Source organism: Solanum pennellii, chromosome 5 (assembly GCF_001406875.1).
Source record: "Solanum pennellii chromosome 5, SPENNV200".
Taxonomy (NCBI): domain Eukaryota; kingdom Viridiplantae; phylum Streptophyta; class Magnoliopsida; order Solanales; family Solanaceae; genus Solanum; species Solanum pennellii.
Genome location: NC_028641.1, coordinates 1,671,784 through 1,689,731, shown reverse-complemented (window position 1 = coordinate 1,689,731; position 17,948 = coordinate 1,671,784). Strand labels below are relative to the sequence as shown.

The 17,948-nt window shown below is 36.8% G+C and overlaps 3 protein-coding genes across 7 annotated transcripts; 1 reads left to right on the top strand and 2 right to left on the bottom strand.

Annotated features, from left to right (window-relative positions):
• Positions 1–950: 950 nt before the first annotated feature.
• On the bottom strand, positions 951–6,602 carry LOC107020335 (conserved oligomeric Golgi complex subunit 7). Its single transcript, XM_015220654.2, has 10 exons — positions 6,216–6,602; positions 6,024–6,113; positions 5,784–5,903; positions 5,585–5,686; positions 5,182–5,456; positions 4,239–4,384; positions 3,630–3,828; positions 2,134–2,812; positions 1,645–1,977; positions 951–1,419 (listed from the first exon to the last, which is right to left on the bottom strand). The coding sequence occupies exons 1-10, from the start codon at positions 6,498–6,500 to the stop codon at positions 1,141–1,143; spliced, it is 2,508 nt and encodes an 835-aa protein (XP_015076140.1). The 5' UTR covers positions 6,501–6,602; the 3' UTR covers positions 951–1,140.
• Positions 6,603–7,318: 716 nt separating this feature from the next.
• LOC107018789 (ultraviolet-B receptor UVR8) lies at positions 7,319–12,776 on the top strand. 4 transcript variants are annotated; one of them, XM_015219364.2, is made up of 8 exons: positions 7,319–7,608; positions 8,543–8,695; positions 9,394–9,552; positions 10,352–10,510; positions 10,694–10,825; positions 10,930–11,016; positions 12,306–12,398; positions 12,479–12,776. In XM_015219364.2, exons 1-8 carry the CDS (start codon positions 7,383–7,385, stop codon positions 12,670–12,672), a joined length of 1,203 nt encoding a protein of 400 aa, XP_015074850.1. In that variant the 5' UTR covers positions 7,319–7,382; the 3' UTR covers positions 12,673–12,776. The 4 variants fall into 4 exon arrangements, with proteins under 4 accessions (XP_015074850.1, XP_015074849.1, XP_015074847.1 ...); XM_015219363.2 differs by having other exon boundaries at positions 7,320–7,608; positions 12,476–12,776; XM_015219361.2 differs by having other exon boundaries at positions 7,320–7,608; positions 10,343–10,510.
• Positions 12,777–12,982: 206 nt separating this feature from the next.
• LOC107018713 (protein PTST homolog 2, chloroplastic) lies at positions 12,983–17,948 on the bottom strand. Of its 2 annotated transcripts, none has more exons than XM_015219265.2 (7): positions 17,103–17,948; positions 15,160–15,500; positions 14,874–15,091; positions 14,238–14,383; positions 14,007–14,154; positions 13,464–13,532; positions 12,983–13,359 (listed from the first exon to the last, which is right to left on the bottom strand). In XM_015219265.2, the coding sequence occupies exons 1-7, from the start codon at positions 17,648–17,650 to the stop codon at positions 13,264–13,266; spliced, it is 1,566 nt and encodes a 521-aa protein (XP_015074751.1). In that variant the 5' UTR covers positions 17,651–17,948; the 3' UTR covers positions 12,983–13,263. The 2 variants fall into 2 exon arrangements, with proteins under 2 accessions (XP_015074751.1, XP_015074752.1); XM_015219266.2 differs by having other exon boundaries at positions 15,160–15,495; positions 17,113–17,948.

The window sequence follows — 17,948 nt, the reverse complement described above, 5'->3', positions numbered from 1 at the left end:
TGTCCACCATCTTGAATCCTAGTGACAGGAGCTATCTCAAATTTTCTTACACTCATTTTCTGAAGTATCAATGTTATCATATAATGTATATAAAGACGATGCTTGATTACAGGTTTCTTGTAGTTTGGTATAGGCCTCCCCACCCTGCTTCTTGCTTTATCGCTGATTTGGTAAATATCTCTCTTATCCATAGGAAGAAATGTCATTTTGTTTCAAGCATAAGTGATTTATAATCTTTCAATGTTTTCTTCCATAAAATCCTGCCGCAGCAGTACCAATTTAGCTGGGAAGGTTCATGCAAGATAACTTGAAAAGAGGAATATTTTACCTTACTGTCTCTATTCTGCTATAGATTTGCTATTTATCTTTTGCAGAATTTTACATAGAATGATTTGCACTAACATCAATTAGAAGGTATCACTGTTCATCCTTTGCTCATCAGGTGTGATCGTTGTAAGGCATTCTCTGGGAACGAACTAGAGATTCAGGGGTAAGAAGGCTTCAAGGTAAAGAAGTTATTACTGAGCTAATATCAAATCATACTTAAACCTGTACAAGACATATGAGCTATGAGCTTTGTTGCTCGGACTCTTCAAAACTGTCAATGGTGCTTGTTGGATTCGCCAAAAGTAGTGTATTTTGGAGAATCCAACATGGGTGCGGCATCAAAAGTGAAGACTGAGGGATAACATGGATGTTGATAACCTTTTCTTTTGACCTTGTTGGGAGGATTGTACAGCTAATAGAACTCATGGGAAAGATGTACTTGTATTGATTGTTCTTTTTAGAGATTCGCCAGCCAATCGAATCTATGTTTTTAGTGAATGAAATCATCTTGTTTAGAAGTCAATAGGAGCCTCTTAAATATTCATAACTGAATTTGAAATTCTTTCATCTGTTTTGGGATATAATATATGTACTTGAGGGGATATATCATAGAGAATTCAGAATTATTGACAAAAATCATATCTTTCACATATAACTTTAGAACGTACTTGTACAAAAATTTGTCAAGGTCTAGAAAGTAAACACAACTGTTATCTATGGAGAAAGGAGAAAAAAACAAAACTCTCTACAACAAATAGGTTTAGTGTTGTACCATTTCTGCAGCAGTAACAACACAGCATGACTAAGTAGTCATTATTCTAAACTGATACGTCGCATCTTGCAGACAAGGTTAGCAGTAGGAAGATCAAGCTGATTCCCAGAATCTGACTTTATAAGATCCTTGAGCTGATCTTTAGGTGTTGAAAAACATGTCTGGAATGTAGCAAGACATGTAGGAATTGGCATTGATAGAGCTGATAGTACATTGCTTAGATACTCGATATCAACAGAGAGTTGTTGTGCTCCACGATCTGTTATATACTGGATCCCTCGAAGCTGTTCCATGTAAAGTGCAGTGGCACCTTCAGCAACCTTTTCAAAAACAAAGGCAAAGGAAATAACTGTGAGAAGAAATACACTTGGAGACGTGGATTCGTAGAAAGAAAAAAGAAAGCACCCTGCAAAAGTAGTTCCTAATCAAACTCCGCCTCTACATGGTGGTGTAGCTGACCAGGTGGAATAAAGCTCAGTTGATAGCATACTTGTAGGTAAATGCTCAACACTTGATGACAAAATATATAACTAAAACATATATACCTTGAACATCCATTCAGTTGCAAAGTACTGGGCTTCATCAGCATTGGGATCGCTGTTGGAAATATTCTCTACAAGTGGCTCTAGTTGTTGGGGTAACGTAAGGAGATATTCACCAACGCCAGTCACATAAGATTGTGGGTATGAACTGAAGGTTGGGAGGGGCCTTAGACTATGTTCTTCAACAGATGACCATATGGGCAGCCGTGACAAATCATTGAACTGCTGCCGTATTTTTGAAATGAGAACATCGTAAACAAGCTCATTGACTGCGTCTGAGAAAGCTGTAACTCGTTGTGATGCTACTGGAAGTGCATGGAACCTGGGATCTTTAGACTGCAGAAGGCACAAAAAAGACGACGTCAAAGTGAGATCAAATTTCCATTGTAGAAGATTGGAAAGGATGCATTGAAGGAATAGAATTGCTAAGGAACTCAAAAAATAAAAAGCCAAAACTTCCACATATCTGTAACTATTGTGGGAGCCACTGACCTGCTCCAATAAATTAAGAAGCTTCCGAGCCTTTTCAGGAATATCCACCAGTCTCACAGCTGCCACATCCAAGGCAGCTTTTCGAGCCACAGATAATTGCCCATTTCCATCATCATTGACTATATCTGGCTTGTTCTGATCAATTCTTGACCCAAAAACTGAGAAAGAGAGGCTTGTACTCAACCTAGCAAGAGTAGCCTTGAGGGAAGCTTCAAAGACTGAAGATCTGCTGGTTAAACAATCAGCAACAGTGAGGATCTGCAATGCACCTTGAACAAATGACCACTCCTCCTCACTTGATGTGAAGTCAACTTTACGTGCATTTGAAGCTGTTTCCCTTCTTTCTGATCCTGCATCTTTCTTTGTACTAATAGCATCCACATCCAGTCCACAAACAGCTCTCAGTGATTTTACATTCTCCTGCAAAGTGGAAATATACTGTAGCATGACATCATCCAGCACGAGAATTAGCTCATCCACCTCAGAGCCACCAGTAAAGTTGATGCATCTTTCAACTGCTGCCTCAAGAAGCAAAATGACTTGTGGAATTGACTCTTCCATCCTTCGTACAGTTTCACTAAGTTCAACTCCCTGGACTCCCACAAGAGTAACAGCGGCTCCTCTGAGATCAAGTCCTGCAATCTCACTAGAGAGAACTGCACGCTCCATCTGTCCATATCTAGATCACAAATTTAAAAGCATTTAGGATACACATACTTGATACTGAAAAGCAGATAACCTTGCAATTACGCTCCAGATCCACCAATGGCACCAGATGAAGTACTTGAAAAACATGCTCAACAGTCTAACAAAACCACCAAAACCACCCAACACGTTATCTTTACATGTAAATAGTCCATACTTCTGATTGTATCAGGATGATGATATTTAAGCAGGAAACCTCAAGTTAATTGACCTACAAGTTGATACTTATATATTACAACCAGCTCCAACTATGCTTCATCTAGCATAAAGGTCAAGTATGTGAACGAAAAAACAGAGTGATGTAATATCGCATATCACAAGATACTGAGTAGTCATTATTCCTAAAAACACTTGCATAAAAGAAATGAAAGAAGAATCAACAGACCCATATTGCTACTACCCTCATCAAAAGCACTAAACTTTTGCAACTTAGTCACCTAGAATAGAACGAACTTCTCCAACTCAATAATCTCCAACTTGAAAGGACTACGGCTATGTATACAACTTACGTGATGATGGTACTCAACTCAATAATACAAGACTTGAAAGGACTAAGGCTATATATACTACTTACATCATGATGGTACTCAACTAAATCACACCACATAAATGTGTTTAAATCAAATAAAAGACCTTCACGTGAGAGCCAGTGTACTGCTCCTAGAGAAAGCACCAAGAAAAATGAATAGAAAAAAATTGGTATCTGGACAAGGGCATATGCAGCGGGAAAAAAATGTGAATTTGAGAAGTCAAAAGGGGTAAACAAGAATATTTGCATTTTGTATGCTTACCGCCTTTTGAAAAATTCATAAGGAAGGTACACTGCCTTCAGTGCATCCAGAAAAACTTGAGGATCAGCATCTGAAAACAGGTGCTGAATGTTCCTAGCAAAGCTCCCTGTTGTATTATGAAGTTCAATAAGGGCTTCCAAATGTTTAGTCTGAATCTTGGCACCTTTTGGCAAATCTCCATTTGAAATGTCAATTATACCTGAAAGTCAATGCAAAATCTGAGGCAGAATGGATGGAAAACATCCAAGAACTTTGTTATCCAGGTATAGCGATAGTGAAATCCAAAAACAACAAAATAGGGAAATTAGAGCTGAATCTTCCATGCATAAATTGGTGATAGTGACATCCAAATGGTTGATTTGCACGCTCAAAACTTCAATTTCAACAATCCATGTATATGACTAGTTTAATCCATTTATATGCTTGTGAACTAGTTGGACACCGATTCTTCAGAATGTTTGATGAAACAGAGAAGGCAACATCATAACAGAAAGATCAGAAAACACGACAAACTTATTCTTAGATGAAACTACATGCAACTGTGAAAGAGAACAAGAAGTTATTCAGATCATGGTTCTCAAAAACTCCTTAAGAATAATAAAACCTCACCTTTCGCCAAGGTTTTTGTCTCAGTCACGGCATCCCCAACGGCAAGATTGATCTGTGATGCAAAACTCACACCAATAGTTGACATTGCTTCATTTAGTAGGCTTGGTACAAGAGTTCTGTATTCTTCTGGAAAGGCAAACATACACCTGCAACAAAAATATCTATTGTTCACTAGAGGATCATTAAATGGAGACATCAGGTTGTCTCCTCATTTTTATTACGATTTCACATATCAATTTCCACGTGTATTTACTCTAGTTCCTGCCACTTCAAGATACCGTGAGCATTGAGAAGCACACCTAAGCACTTTCATGACTGCAATGAAGTACCACTTAACTGAAACGGAACTCCCAATTTGCAATGCACCTAAGTTTCAGTACTTAGGTGCACCTGGTGCCTCAAGGAATCCTTTAAAGACATTGTTTAAACCCTGGACCTCCAGGTTCTTACTCTAACGCCTAAACCCAGCCAACAACTCGTTTTGGGACGTTTATCCATTTCATTCTTTTTATAGTAATCTTTTTATTTCCTAAGTTGTACTCGAATAAGAACCAATATCGAGATGTCAGTCTAGAATATAAGAATGCTTAATCAGTAACCTCAATTAAGACAAAATTAAAAAATCTGAAAGCAAGAGAGCATATGACTTCCAATCTCTAGGAGGAAAACAAAGTAGATTTTTCTTTCTTCTTTCATGAAAAAGTACCAAGTGAGTTAGCTGGCCCAACATTAGTTGGTCCACAGTTCAAAACTCTGGAGAATATAGCTTTCCCTCTACCCTGCTTTCACTTAAATTCCAGGCAACTAGTCAGTGGCAGGGTTCTAACCCGTGACGTGCGCCCCATTCACACGTCTCACATTGTGTCCTTCCACTGAACCAAAACCCTAGGCGCAAAACTAAGTAGAATTATCTAAGAAAAAGTTGCAGAAAAGCTATTCGTACCACTTCCACTCCTGTTCAAGATAAAGCAACAATTCATCGTAGAAACTAGTCAGCCAACTTGAGAATGATATCATGGACGGTTGAAAATCCTGAGAATTTGATAGTCTATCCATTTCACTTTTTTCATTTGCAACTTTATTAGCCTGCTGCCTCAAGTCAAAATCTTCCCAAAGCCGCTTTATTGGCTTAAGGTGGACCATGGTGTAGTGCATCTCTAACGACTTGAATCTCCCAATTCTCAGAAGAATCGCACGCATTTCTTGGGCAACATCAACCTAAAAAATAGCAACGAGCGTTTATTACAGTTCTCTTAAAGATTTATGATGGAAGAATGCATTCATTTGAAAACATACAATATAACCTTTAGAAAAGGATTACAAAGGAGAAAGAGAGCTAAAGTCACCTTTCGATTGCTTAGAGCATCTGTCAGTCGAGGTTGGACAACTGAGTCTAGTCTGTCTTCTAAAACTTCTAGTTGCCTCCTAATATTGGCAAATTCAGCAACCTGAAAATTGCAAAAGACTTAATAAAGCAAGAACTATTTCACTGCACATACCACACACATTGGCATGCTATGTAAAAACAAGCAAGTCGAAACTCACCTCTCCAACGGCAGACAAACAGTGCCTCATATTAGCCAGAGTTTCTGCAGCTCGTGGAAGGTCACCACTAGCAAATACTTCCTCCACTGTTGAGCTTAATTGAGTTAAACCAGCAGCATCCTTCAAACCAGAAAATTCAAGTATTTCGAAGTCATAAAATCAGAAAATTAGCATGAAACTGCAAAATTGCTAGTGTTAAATACAGTATTTTGGTTTCATCTAGAGTTATGAAAGTATTACCTGCAATGTCTCATACGCAGCTTCCATTCTCCGCTTGACAGTATCAACTTTTGCTAATGTAGCTACAGATTCAGCAGATGATCCCTCAGCCTGCAAAGGAATCAAAGTTATGAGATAGGAAGTGTGTCATTGCTTTAATTTCAGTGAAGCAAATGATGCAATAACAGAAAATGTAGGGGAAAGAGAGAGAACTTTTTTAAGTTTTTGGAGGATGGTAGAGAGAGAGGAGCGAAGGGAGAGAGCATCGTCACGAAGGCGGATGACATCCCGATTAGCGCGGGGGACACGGAGGAGTGCGGCTGAGCTTTGCTCCTCCAGGGAAGCGGCGATCTCTTCAGACACCATCTGAAGCTTCATTTCCAGATCTATCAAGTGTTTGTCTAGTGGATCCTGTGGATGCCGTGACTGGCACGCTGAGTTTATCCATTTTTTCGGATCAAATTTCTCGTCGGAGAAGGAACTCAGATCCACCATCATCGTTGCCGCCGATCACTGGTAATCGCCTTTTGCTTTGCTTAGACAACTGCTCAAACCACCACATTTAGGACCTGTTTGGAAAGTGAATTTTTTTGCTTTGAATTTCTGTTATATTTTGAGTTTTATTTGTTTCACTAATATTTTACCTTGCAAGTTATTTATTTTTATTTAAATTTTAATAAATTATTTTTTTACCAAATATTCTTATAATTTGATGACATCAATATTTTTATTAAACATATACATCATGTTCATAAATTTTTATTTAAATTTAATAAATTATTTTCTTATCAAATACTTTTATAATTCGATGATATTAATATTTTGTTAAACGCATATTTCATGTTCATATAAATTATGTACTTTAAATTTTATGATTATTTTAATTAATATATTGTTTTAAAAAATATTATAAGATTAATTATTTTTAATTTAAATACTTAATTTTTTTTAATTTAATATAATCTTGTGATTCTATAGTATAATTAAATAGTATATTAGTTTTTAATTTGAATTATTGAAAGTTCTAAAAATATTTTTTATTTTGATTAATTAATTGAACTGAAATATATTCGAATTTAATAATATAAGTGATATATTATCTCTAAATCCTATCCAAATTTAGAGAGTTTCAATATTTTTCGCTTTATTTTATATTTCTATAAGAATTTGATTGCAGATAAATTAAGCTTAGTTATTTAAATATTGAGGTATTTTTAAAGGTATCGATAATTTAAAGAGAAAATTAATAATTAGTTTTTAGGTGGAAAGAAACTTCTATTTGATAATTTAAAATTATATATAGATTTACAAATAATTTTCAATCTTTTAAGGTTATCATAATCATCTCATTTACTGCAAAATCAAAGTTGATAAAAGTACATGATTGATGAGAAGAACAAAGTGATGGAAGAAACCGAAAGAATTAAAAGCAGAGAAGAAGAAGAAGAAGAAGAAATATGGAGCTGGGGAGCAGGAACAGAGGGACAATTAGGAACAGGAAAACTCCAAGATGAACACAAACCTCAACTCATTCATTCTCTTTCTTCTTTTGGTCCTATTTCTCATATCTCTTGTGGTGGAGCTCATGTCATTGCCCTTACCCCTGGTATGCTGTTTTAATCTACTCTCAGAACTTATATTATTGATGGGGTTTATGGTTTTTCAGTAAAGATGACATCTTTTTTCGTGTGAGATTCGAATTTGTGTATTTATGTGTTTTTACTTGATGGGGTTTGAGTTTTCTTTTTTTTGGTTTGGGATTAGGAGGAGGGGAAATAATTACAGGATGGTGAATCGAACCCTTATCAACAAGATGAAAGTTCACGTAGACAACTAACTGAGCTATTAAAATTTCTCGTGTTTTAAGGTTTTGCAGTAAAGTTGACACCTTCTTTGTTTGAGATTCAGTCTGTGTATTTTCTACTTGATGGGGTTTAAGTTTTATTTTGGAGGGTGGGGTTAGGAGAAGGGAGAATGGGGAAAGAAGTACATAGTAGAGAATCGAACCCTTACCAACAAGGTGAAAGTTCATGTATCCAACTAATTGAGCTACTAAGATATAGCAGGCTTTGGAGTAAAGTTGACACCTTTTTCATGTGAGATTTCATGAAAATATATTGACTTTTTAAAGAAGGAAAAATGAAAACTTTGACAGTGTCTCGCAGTTAAGACTTTTGGTGTGAGATTCAAATTCAATGGGACGAAAGAATGAAAACATTCATAGGGTTTCGCAGTAAGGACGACACAGTATTTGGAGTTGAGCTTCAATCGAAATATTATATCAGAAAAAAGTAAGAAGAGATCTTGATGGGGTTCTGAAGTAAAGATGGTACCATCTTGATGTGAGCATCAATGGAAATATTGTGACTTATTTGTTTTAATAAAAAGGAAAATACTTGACGGTGTTTAGATGAACTTCCACAGAAAGAGAAACAGAAAAAGAACAAGCTTGTTGGTTAAAGATATCATCTTTGGTGTGAGATTCAATAGAAAGATTTTTACTTTTCAAAGTAAAAACATTTTTGTTGGGGGTTTTGCAGGTGGAAGAGTGCTAACTTGGGGGAGAGGTACTTCTGGTCAGTTGGGCCATGGGGAGATGGTTAACTGCTTACACCCAAAGTCAGTAGAGTATTTGGAAGGTATCTTCATTACACATGCTTCTGCTGGATGGAATCACTCAGGATTTGTTTCAGGTTTCATTCTCTCTGCTTCAGCTATCAATCTAATGTGAAATTTGGATTGTTATTTTTCGTGCTATCACTTTTTTGGTTCCAAAATACTTTATTTCAAGTTACTCAGTTGGTCGTATTTGAATATTATTAATTATATTGTAATTGAAAGTCCATGCATTGAGATTCCAATTATGTTTCATGAGATTTCAGTTATGTTTTCTTCACTGCCGCAATTCCTTTTTCAAAACTACTATGATTTGTTGCACTTGAGCCGAGGGTCTTTTGGAACTGTTTCTCTACCTTCTCAGGCTCCCCTTGTGGGATTGCATTGGGTATGTTGTTGTTGTTGGGCTTCCCAAGTTAAAGTTAACTCCTTCACGCTTAGGGTACATTGAAATGTGCAGATACTACAGCAGAAATTTGTATATCCTTGTTCGAAGCCATCTTTGTGCACTATGTTACTCGTAAAGGTTTTTTCCTGATGATACTGAAAGCTTTTGGGAAACAGATGATATGAAATTTTCCGTCACCATTAATAGGAAAAAAAAGATGATATGAACTTTTGAAACTACTCGTTGGTTTAGTATATTCCTGAATGTTTTATGTTCTCATGCTGCAATTTTGACTCTGAAGAACTGTGGTATATCACTGGAGGAGTCTTGTTTAATTGATTACCTGTTTTAGTTTGCCTTTGAGTGTAAATGTTCTACAATTACCAGATACTGGTTACGTATTCACTTCTGGAGATGGTTCATTTGGTCAGCTTGGGCATGAGGATTATATCTCAAGATGTTCTCCTGCACAAGTGTTGCACTTCAAGGCTAGGCATGTCGAGCAAATTGCTTGTGGTATGCGTCATTCACTTGTCTTACTAAAAGGTAAAGCAGGCTGAGTATTGCACTTTTTGTCTATCTGGTTATATTAACATTGTAACACTGTTGCCGCTTTCTGAGAACACTGTGTACTGCATCTCTGTTCTCATTTGTATAACTGGCCATAGTTTTGTCATTTTCCATAATAGTGTGATAGTGCTTTGAAGCTTCTCTTAAAACTCTCGCTAGCACTATATGGTTTATTGTCATGAGCTTGAAATGAAATTAAATTGTTGTGAGTTGTGACTAGTCACAGCAATCAGGCCTTTTAACATTAGAACTCCAGATATTACTGCATGGTGAAATAATCAAGTTGAGTATGCCAATAGTTTCTTTATTCTCATTGTGACAAAAAAACTATAATTAATTCAGTGTGAAATTCTGCGTTCTCTCTTACAGTTGTGGAAAACGGAGTTCTTTAGCTACTTCTCTACTAAAATTAACATCTGATCTGCACCATCATATCATTAAGCTGGTTTTATGAAATATGTCACAAATATCATAAGCCAGTAAGAATAATATAAACGAATTCTGTGTGTCATAGTTAACGACACAATTTAAGAACAGATTACTCGTTATCGTACATTACTTAATAATTTCTATATATCTGGTTTCATATCAGGCGATCACCTTGTTTGGATAGAAAAAGCAGGTTGATTAGAGTTATTCTTAAAATTATACTCATCAATTTGTAAGCAAGTAATTTTACCACAATGCTTGTTCATACACTTGTCACAACATAAGCATGTACATTGAATTTGTTGAAGCTGATTTTTCACTCCAATCAACTTCTTAGGAGATACAGAGGATCTTATCTACGGATTTGGTTCCGGAAAACGTGGTCAACTTGGTATATCTGATGACAAACTGAAGTCAGTTAGCACTCCTCAGGTTACTTTGGGTTTTGAAAATGTCAAAATCAGGAGTGTCACTGCAAATGGAGATCACAGCGCAGCAATATCCAGTAAGTTTTAAGAACTCTTATGTAATATAATACAAATGATACTGGTTCAACCTCTATCTGGTCTCAGCATTCGCTACTTGGTGGTTGTAGCTTCATCCCATTAATGAATGATAAATCTTATCAAGTTGGTAATACTGTCACCTGTTATATATTGCTAAGTTTTTTAATCTTTTTTTTAAAAAGTGAATGGACATTTATATATATGGGGAAGATCATTTCATGGAGCCCCAGATGTGTATACTCCCCGCCGTGTTACTGCAGACTTATTATTCAGCCAGGTCGCTTTAGGGTGGAACCACGCTCTTGTATTGACAGGTATGTTAGGCTTTAGATCTCAATTATTACCAACTTAATAATACATGAAGGGAATATTACAAGGTATATAAAAATATAATATGTCCTCTTTTACCATTTCATAGGTGATGGGGAAGTATACATGCTTGGCAGGTATAATTATAATGTTCCTACCGGTGCTCAAAAAGCCAATGGGATGAATCATATATCTGGTAATGATCTTCAATCACCTTTCTGCATAAACTTTTGTAAAATTTTACGGATTTGTCGTCTCTTTTTCCTGCTTCTTCTGATTGGATTCTCACAATGGATGGTCTTCTCTCTTAACTTGATTGAATCCTTGTATGAAAGAAGTAGATTACCTCTCTTAATTAAGTTGAAAAGGTGAAAATGATGCTAAAAACACTTTAAATTAAACTTCTCATAAAATAATGTGTTTCTATGTGGTCATGAGTTGTCATACTGACCATCCATTTGTAAATCCCTGTTTGCCCGATACCTTGCTTTCTAGCTTGTTTTGGTAATGCATCATTCTGTTGAGGTTCTGTCGGAAACAACCTCTCTAACCCACTAAAGTAGTGGTAAGGTCTGGGTACATCCTATCTTCCTCAGTCCCCACTTATGGAACTACACCGAAATGTTGTTGTTGTTCTTTTGCCCGATTAATTGACCTCTATAAGTAATAAACATATAGGAGAAACAAAAATACTCATGCGAAGCAGCACTCTGGTGGCTTTTCCGCTAAATGCTTTGGCACCAAACTACAGAACAGTACTGGCTGCTGTATTTCATCAAATGCAATGACATTAAAAGAGGGGAAAAGTAGTTTTCCAAATATATGATGGAAAGAATATCAGATTCATTCAGAAGTTCAATAGAAGAGCTAAGGTTACCTGTGTGTAGTTAATATTTGAAGAGGAAAAAACATTGGAATTTTTAACCTGAAATAGAAAGAATTATTGGTAAAGGGCCCCAAATCCCAGCTGAAACAAAATACACTATTTCATCCCATCTGTCCTCGCCTTTGTGGATAGAGTTACTTGATACTCGTTGATGGTGGGAGGTGACAAGTATCCCGTGGAATCAGTCCAATAATAATTTGGCCAAGTCAACCCTCCTAAACATAATGTCAAACTTCATTTATTGGACACGAACTTGCAATTCTCACCCACTGAAATGTCTTTTGGAATTGTTGTCAAATTGATAATCTATGATTTTTGCTATTTGATGGTGTATTCAATCAGCCAATCTGGTCTCAATCAGAAACTAGTTGGGATCGGCTATATGAATCTTCCATATCTATTCCATTTGAATAGGTCCGTTTCATTTCACTACCAGTAATAGTTTTTAGGCAAATTCAAGGTCCTCTACATCTAACGCTTATTCTTATCCACACCAAATGTAAGGTAACAACAATTAAGCCTAATTATTTAATGGCTTACTCTATCTGATTTTCAAATCATATTGTATTAAGTATCTGCATATGGCTCCATTTGCACAGAAGATGAAGGTGTCCTGCAAAGAGTCCTCGACTTCAATAGTACAAAGGTTGTCCAAATTGGTGCAGGGGCTGAGCATTCTGCCGTGGTAACAGGTGAGAATCTGATGTTAAAGTTTACCATAACAAACCATCAATTGCATATTCACTTCTGTACTATTTTAACTTTTCAGCAGATGACGGATCAGTAATGACATGGGGTTGGGGTGAACACGGTCAGCTTGGTTTAGGAGATACAAACGATCAAACTGGCCCTCGTGCTGTAAGTTTATGCAATGAACCATCCAGGAAACCATGTGTTGGTAGAGTTTACTGTGGCAGTGGTTTTACATTTGTTATCAGGACGTATACTGTGAAGTCCAGTTCCTAATATAGCAATGTTCTGGATTTGAAATGTAATTGCTAATTATGTTGCTTATCAGAATAATCAAAAGGCATCTTCTTTATCAATTGCTTTGTTGCAAGCAATGTCAATGTACAATCTCTGTATGCAACATTTCTCCTCTAAAAATCAGCAACAAACCAGCTGAATACGACAACATACGTAGTGTAATCCCACGAGTGGGGTTGGTCCAAGGTTGTATGTAGACCTTACCTATACCTCCGTGGGCTGTTTCGTAGACTCTCGTCTCAAACAAGCCAGCTAAATGTGTACAGTAAATAGATAAGGAAACATGATACAGAAAAGAATATGACTGCCTTGAAAGAATAATTGATCCAAATTTAGCTCAGATATTTGGAACACATGCTCACTTTATATGGCTGGGAATCAGATTCTGTACCAGTTGTGTGTGGCAAAGAATGGAATGAAACTACAAAATTCAATGATGGAACCTACCATTACAATGTCAATCAGATTCTTTCGAGACATTTGCTGCTTGGGAGTAATTACAAGACAACAACACATAGTATCAAGTTTCTAATCTATCAGTTCCTACAGTAACTTTTCTGCGACTTGCTGTTATGTGACAATGAGAAGATTATTTTCATGACCATTGTTGTGAACAACGGCCCTTAAAGGATCAACCTTCCATATGCCATCAACAATGAATTTGATCTGCAACAAAAGAATGAGATGATGGCAACGACTTCAAAGTTCAAAATACGCTATAACATTTAAAGTTTAAGTTCATATATCACATTAAAAGGGGTTACACACACCTCATAGATGCCCGGGTACAACTTTAGGCTTACAGAAAAAACACCAGTGCGCAATTTCTCCATCTTCCTCTGCAAGTCAATACAACATATCATTCTATTAACTGAGGACAAGAAGCCCATTGAAACTATTACCACAAAATTTGTTTTGTTTTTTTGTGAAAGCGGATTTATAGAACTGCAGAGTTTTCAATATTAGGAGATATAAGTGGTTTAAAATACTGTTAAACAAACGACTCTTTGGCTATTGTACAGAATATTGTGTAGTAACTGGGAGAAGCCACATATACTCAAGGACGGCCAGTTGAACACCATTAGCTAGATAATTATATAGGGTATATAGGTTAACTATTACTATTTGTACATATTTATTAAATCCTGAACACCCTTAGTAAAATTAGTGGTTTTGGCTACTTCCAAATTAAGTTACAGAAACAGATGCTTAACACCAACAATAAAAATTGCATCACATTTGTACTTTCTAACTATTTGTCAGTAAAATGTTGCCTCCTATTCCTTATTACATATGGGGAAGTAAAATCGAACCTGTGTTGTCCATCCATCAAATGAGCCTGTTAGAAGAACCTCTGAGGCAGAGTTATGCCAAACAATCTGAGTAGTACGAAGAAGCTGTAAAGCTTTGCTAGCACTGTCAATCTTCTTCTGCTTCCTTGCCAACAACTTCTCTGCATCACTGAAAGAGTAGGGTGTGAGGATTCAGTATTGGTGGGTATATAGAATAAAATGAATAATAAAAGAATGAGAAATGATACAGACGTCAATGTTAACGCAACTTTCCCCTCCAGTATTGCAAGTTTTGCACGTATGGACCGCAATCTCTTCTGAGCATTTATGACGTCGTTCTCCTGGAACTCCCGTGCATCAGAAAGCTTCTGCAAATCACTAGGGGATCTTCCAAGAACCTTAGAAAACAAGATTTCAGTGATATGAGCGTCATCCCGCAAAAATACCAACAGACAGAATGCATATATTTTGGAATTTCAAAGAATTTCCAAATTAAACAGGTGGCAGGTGAAATGAAAATTTTGCTGTTAGATCATTTTCTATTCTTTGGAAGAGGATGTGGGAGTACAAGGAAGAACTACCAGCCTACAATGTTATTGAGTTCAAATCCACAGGAAAATCTCTGGTAGGAATAAATTCCCTGTGCTCTGAGAAATACAGTAAGAAAATATCTTGAGGTTAGAACAAGACTGAGCAGATTTAAACATATTTAACAGAAGTGAGCGACATTGATGGTTTGGGTTGGAAGAATTGCATTACAGCTAGTCAAATCCCCCATGCTACAGAATGAAATAGAACATAAAAGCTATCATAGTAGGGAAATTAACATTAAGATGCATGACTAATGAAAGATGCAATTCTGAACAAACAGGAGATGCAGATTTCTACCTCCTTTGAATTGACCTCTAGGCTCTTGGATCTCAGCGAGTGAAGTGTTGAGGATAGCTCAAGCTCTAAATGCTGAAGACGAGTACTTATATCATTATGGTTGTTATATATCCATCTTTCCGGAGTTCCGTAACTATTCTCTTTGACGGTAAATACATCATGTCTTGAAGTTTCAGTTTTACCTCCATTTGGTCTCTTATCAAAATCTACCTCACCAACTGTACATGGAAGGGGTCAAATTGAGGCTACAAACTATGAATATGATTAGATTCAGGGAAGCAAATACCTTCAAACTCTGTGCCTTCGGGGCATGCACGTTGAGTGCTCCATGATCTCCACATATCTGGCGTGTATTTATGGTTAAGCTGACCTCCTGAATCACTTAAACCGCCTTTAGTGGGGCTACTTGTCGTGAGGCTTCCATTTTTTCCCAGGTCAGTCCTGTATGGAGCTCTACCTGTAGTGGTTCCAGAGCTTCTGTCATCGATGTTATCCCTACTTGAATGATTAGCTCCGTATCCATATTTGCTAGTATTAATACCAAGAGATGAGATTCTCTCTTTCTCTAATCGGTTCAATATCCCTTCAATCCCTTCATTTGCACTATCTTCCTCAACCACAGCTTCTCTAATACAAAGGCAAAGGAAAGTAAGATACTAAAGCAATTAACAAAATTTTTACATAAACCCAACGTAATCCACGATGAATGGCAAGTAAATTATATCACAATAAACACTTGGAAACAAAGAATCCTGCTTATAGCTTCTATTTTTGGCTCAAAGTAAAAGTTTCTCTACTAATAGCAAAATCTTTCAAGTGACAAACACTATTCTTTATCAACAAGAACCAAGATAAACAAATGGACAAAAGAGAGGAAACATACAGAATAAGCAAAAGCACATTTTGCAAGGAGGAACCTCACAGTGGTCTACCAGAGGAGGAAGTTGGCTGAAAAGAATCCCCAAACAAAAAATCAGAACCAGAATCACTTTCTTGATATTTTTAAACACAGGAAGCACTTAACAAATTTTCAAATAACAACAACAACATACCCAGTGTAATCCCACAAAGTCATAGTGTACGCATACGTTACCACTACCTTAGAGTTAGAAAGGTTGTTTTTGATACACCCTCAGCTCGTGAAAAGAAACAGTCAATGTATAGGTAAAGAAATAACATAAATGAAGACAGTCATGGCAAAACACTACATCCAATCTGAGAAATCATCCTAAGCAATTGTCATAACAAGATACAACGATAATCAAAGTGTAAGAAAAACACAAACAATAACCAAACTCAAAGGACAACGCACAACTAACTAACCTACCTCCTACACTAATATGTGTCCTCCATAACCACCAATCTAAGGTCATGTCCACGATAAGTAGTAGCAACTGCATGTCAATGTCTAATCACCTCTCCCCAATATTGCTTTGCTCTATCTCTACCTCTTTTGAAACCATCCCTAGCCAACCTCTCACACCTCAGCACGGGGGCATCCGTGCATCTCCTCTGCACATGCCCAAACCATCTCAGCCTTGATTCCACCATATTCTCCTCTATTGAGGACACTCCTACCTTGTCCAAATATCTTCATTGCTAATTTTGTCTCTCCTAGTAAGTAGTATGCTCACACATCCACCTAAGCATCCTTATCTCCGCCATCTTCTGAAGGTGGAGTTCTATATTGGCTAACACTCCACTCCATACAACATGACCGGTCTAACCACCGCTTAGTAGAACTTGCCTTTAAATTTTGGTGGCACATTCTTATCACAGGATTCCAGATACAATAAACAATCCATGATGAATGGCAAACAAATTGAATCACAATAAATACTTAGAAACAAAGAATCCTTCAAATAACTCTATTGGCTCAGAGTAAAAGATTTTGTACTAATAGCAAAATCCTTAGACACACTATTCTTTATCAACAAGAACCAAGATAAACAAATAGACGAAACACGATAACAACATACCAAGTGAAACCCACAAAGTGAAGTCTGGGGAGGATAGAGTGTAAGCAGGCCTTACCACTACCTAAAGGGAATGTTTTTGAAAGACCCTCGACTCAAACAAATCAAAGCAGTAAAAGGAAAAACATGACAGTTAATATCAAAGCAGTGCAGAGCAGATATGCAAGAAACCATAAAAACAATAACGTGCAGTCACCTAAACACAATAGACCACTCATAAACAGAAGCACAATTTGCAAAGAGGGAACCTCACAGTGATCTACCAGAGGAGGAAGCTGGCTGAGAAGAATCCCCAGATGAAAAATCAGAACCAGAATCACTTTCTTGATATTTCTCAACTCTCCTTTGTAACTCCTCAATATCAAAATCCATTTCCTCAGCCTCAAAGGGTTCCTCTTCTGAGTCCCAACCAAACGAATACCATCCACCCCTATTCCTAATAGCCTCAATCAAATCAAATCTTCCTGCCTTTTCCAAATCTTTTCTAGTAGGAAATGCATCTGGATTCTGAGACTTCTCCATGAAGGCTAAAATTTCAGCCTCTAACTTCATATCACCTTCACTTTGCGACCCTTCTCCACAACAACAACAACATACACTATGCTCTTCTTTTCCCTTTCTAATTAGCTCAACAAACTTCAAAGAACACATCTTTTTACCCAAAACAAGTTCACAACCCCCAGATTTTCTCCAAAAATCAACTCTTTTTCTTGGGTTTAGGACAAAATTTTTACAAGGGGTAGCAGGTAAACTCAAAAAAGAGCAAAAATTATAAGGTCTTGCAAATTGGGTCAATACCATCGTTCAGGCATTTCTTCAAACAAATGGTGAACAAAACAAATCCCAATAAACTCTAAACAAGAAAGAGAACAATGCAGCAGTAGAAGAAATAGCGTAAAATGCAAACAATTGATGGAGTTGATAACAGTGAACAACACAGTTTGTATATTGAAAAAAAAAAAAGAACTCTTTCCTCACAGTTCCCAAATAACACTATGTGAGCTACCCAAGATCCCAAGTCTGACCAATATTTTCAAGATTTGGTTTTTCTAAGGGTAAGGCCAATGTCTCTCAATATAATATGGAGATTGGAGAAGGA